This window comes from Echinops telfairi, unplaced genomic scaffold (genome assembly GCF_000313985.2).
Source record: "Echinops telfairi isolate 266 unplaced genomic scaffold, ASM31398v2 ScPeMD7_9;HRSCAF=40, whole genome shotgun sequence".
NCBI lineage: Eukaryota > Metazoa > Chordata > Mammalia > Afrosoricida > Tenrecidae > Echinops > Echinops telfairi.
The window spans coordinates 57,261,474-57,264,146 of NW_022103906.1; the positions used below are offsets into that span (position 1 = coordinate 57,261,474).

The window sequence follows — 2,673 nt, forward strand, 5'->3', positions numbered from 1 at the left end:
ACAAATGTGCTTTACACAATTAATGTATGGATTGTGATGAGTTGTATGAGCCCCAATAAAATGATTTTTTTAAAAAACTGTAAGAACCCCCAATAAAATGATTATGAATAAATAAAAGATCTCATGAATACAATCAAACAACAAAAGAAAGTTCTGCATTATAATATATTATATTGGCAAAAGACCAAAGAGATTTTCATTAAAATATTTTAACATGTATACTAAGATCCTGGTGACAGACTAAATTTGAGGGCTGGAAGATATTCTAAAAGTCATCTAGTCCAAATGTTTTCTCAACCACAGGCTGGGAAGCACAGTGTGCTATGTCAGGGGTGCGCTTGTGTGTACATGCACATGCGCCTACATACCTGTTGAAGGGTGTTCACACTGCAGCTGAAGGAGGACAGCATGTGCTCTAGATAAATGTGTGCCTATGTGCACTAGCGCTTCATTCGTCACAGCCCCGAACAACACAAATGTTCATCGATAGGAGAGCAATTAAGTCAAAAGTGGTACATTCATACAATTAAATACGAGTAGCCCAGTACCTTAAGGCTGTTTTGATAAATATTTAAAATGTCTTTTATAATTTGATTCTAGGGGAACTCAGTTGGAGATGCTCTTTAGTGATGTGAAAAACTTCTTTGCAATACAGGCCATCCTTGATTCAACTGGTTATTTAAACATACATTTCTACCACTGATTTTTTTTAACTTATATTTCTGAAGTGGCAATGCGTTGACTTGGTCCCAAATTCAATACTGTTTGCAATAAAGTCCCCCATCACACTCCACCCCACAGTCCCTCTTTCTACAAGGGACCACTGACACTGCTTTTTCTTTTTCAAAGAATGCTTATGCATGTCGAAGCAAATGCTTTCACGTGTATAGATTCTTTTTTTTTTTTCATTTTTAATGTTAGCCTATACTATATAGACGATTGTGTACTTTTGAACTTTAATAGTGTATCTCAGAGATGTCTCCATACCGGTGTATTCTCTTTTTGTCATTGTTGTATTATATAGTAGTCACTGGACAGCCAAAATTCTGAAAGGTTTAAGATACTGATATACTTCAGCTCATTTCATTATTTATAACTTTTCTAAAAATCCCTCTGCTGTTTATTTAGCATTTCATTTTCTAGAAATGTGATCATGGAAGGCTTTATTGAATGCAAATGAAAAATCTGTTTGCCTACTTCCCTTGAAGAAAAAAGTGAAAAACAAATTTGTCTGGGAGAAAATCACCTTATTTCTTTGGAAAGAAGTAAAATGACATAGGAAGGGAATGCCAACGAATGGCTCAACAACGTTTCCTGTGCTTACCAAACTGCATTTTCTCTAAAGTCTCTTCTATGAAGAGACTTTCACCAACCTTACAATGAATCCTTTAAAATATCATTAAAATAATATCATGGAACTTGAATACTAAATCCAAATGTTTATATAGAAAAGATCCATACATTCCTCAATAAAATGTTAATACTTACGATTGAATGGTGACACATATTTATCACCAACTGTAATATATCCCATCTCACTGAAGAGACCAATCCTCTCCATATCAGATTTCCCTTCTCCAGGCATGGCTGCTTCTGGTGGTGGTATCCTCTGTCTCAGTAACTTCAGAAGCTTCCCGAGGGCTGCTACTTTTATGACAAAATCTTATTCCTCATTGAGAAACACTGGGGTGGAAAAAGTTTCAGATCAAAGTGATTAGCAAATTTTATTCAAAATTAGTTTCAGTGTGAGTGCTTTTCATGTTCACTATTAGACACTAAGAGCCCTGGTCGTGTCGCTGGTTATGTATCAGGCTGCTCACCCAAAGCTAAGCAGGTCAAACCCGCCACGATGGGAGAGATGATGCTTTCTGCTCAGGAAGGCTTTACAGCCTAGGAAACCCACAGGGTAGTTCCACTCTGGGTCCTCTGGGGCTGCCACGAGTCAGAACTGATTAAATGGCAGTGGGTTTGGGATTTTTAAAAAATTAATCCACGGTCCCAAACTACAAAGGGAAAGACTGTATTGAGTGAGGCTGCGGAAGATATCAAACAGGATCACATTTATCACCACGAACCCATCCTTTAAATCTTAGGTTAAAGGGCCCCCAAATCACACCTATTTCTGTGACGTCATTCATCTTTTGAAATGATAAAATTACGACTAAATACTATATCTGTTACACAAAAATCTTTCTTTTGAGGTCAAGTTATATTTCAAAATCCAGATTCCTTAAGCCATACATTTTTCCAGTTGAAATATGAACATAACATTGTCCCTCAGAGTGAAAAGCATTTCATTCGAATTTAGCTTTTCAGGACACATAACATAATACAGGTATTGCCATACAGTCAAGTTTTTTTCCTGAACTTAATTGAATACAAGAAAGGTGCAAAACTAGTTTATAAGGGAATGGAGGGCCAGAAAAATTGTTTAGATACAAGATAATACCAAGAATAGCAAACCAGAAAAAAACAAAACAAGCAAACGCATAATGAAGTAAGAGTATTTGTTAAAAGGCAGGGGTCTTAAAGGCTTGAAGGTAATCAAGCGGCCATCAAGCTCAGAAGCAACAAAGCCCACAGAAGCACACCAGCCTATGCAACCACGAGGTGTCGAAGGGATCAGGTGTAAGGCATCATCAGAACAAAAAATCTTACCATAGTGAATGATGG

General features: G+C 36.9%; 1 protein-coding gene across 1 annotated transcript in view; it reads right to left on the bottom strand.

Moving 5' to 3' along the window:
- Positions 1-2,673, bottom strand: part of CUNH4orf47 (chromosome unknown C4orf47 homolog) — a 26,666-nt gene that overhangs the window by 20,068 nt on the left and 3,925 nt on the right. The window contains exon 2 of the mRNA XM_013008046.2: positions 1,489-1,683. Coding sequence (XP_012863500.1) covers positions 1,489-1,585 — 97 coding nt within the window. The 5' untranslated portion in view covers positions 1,586-1,683. The remainder of the gene's footprint in view (positions 1-1,488; positions 1,684-2,673) is intronic.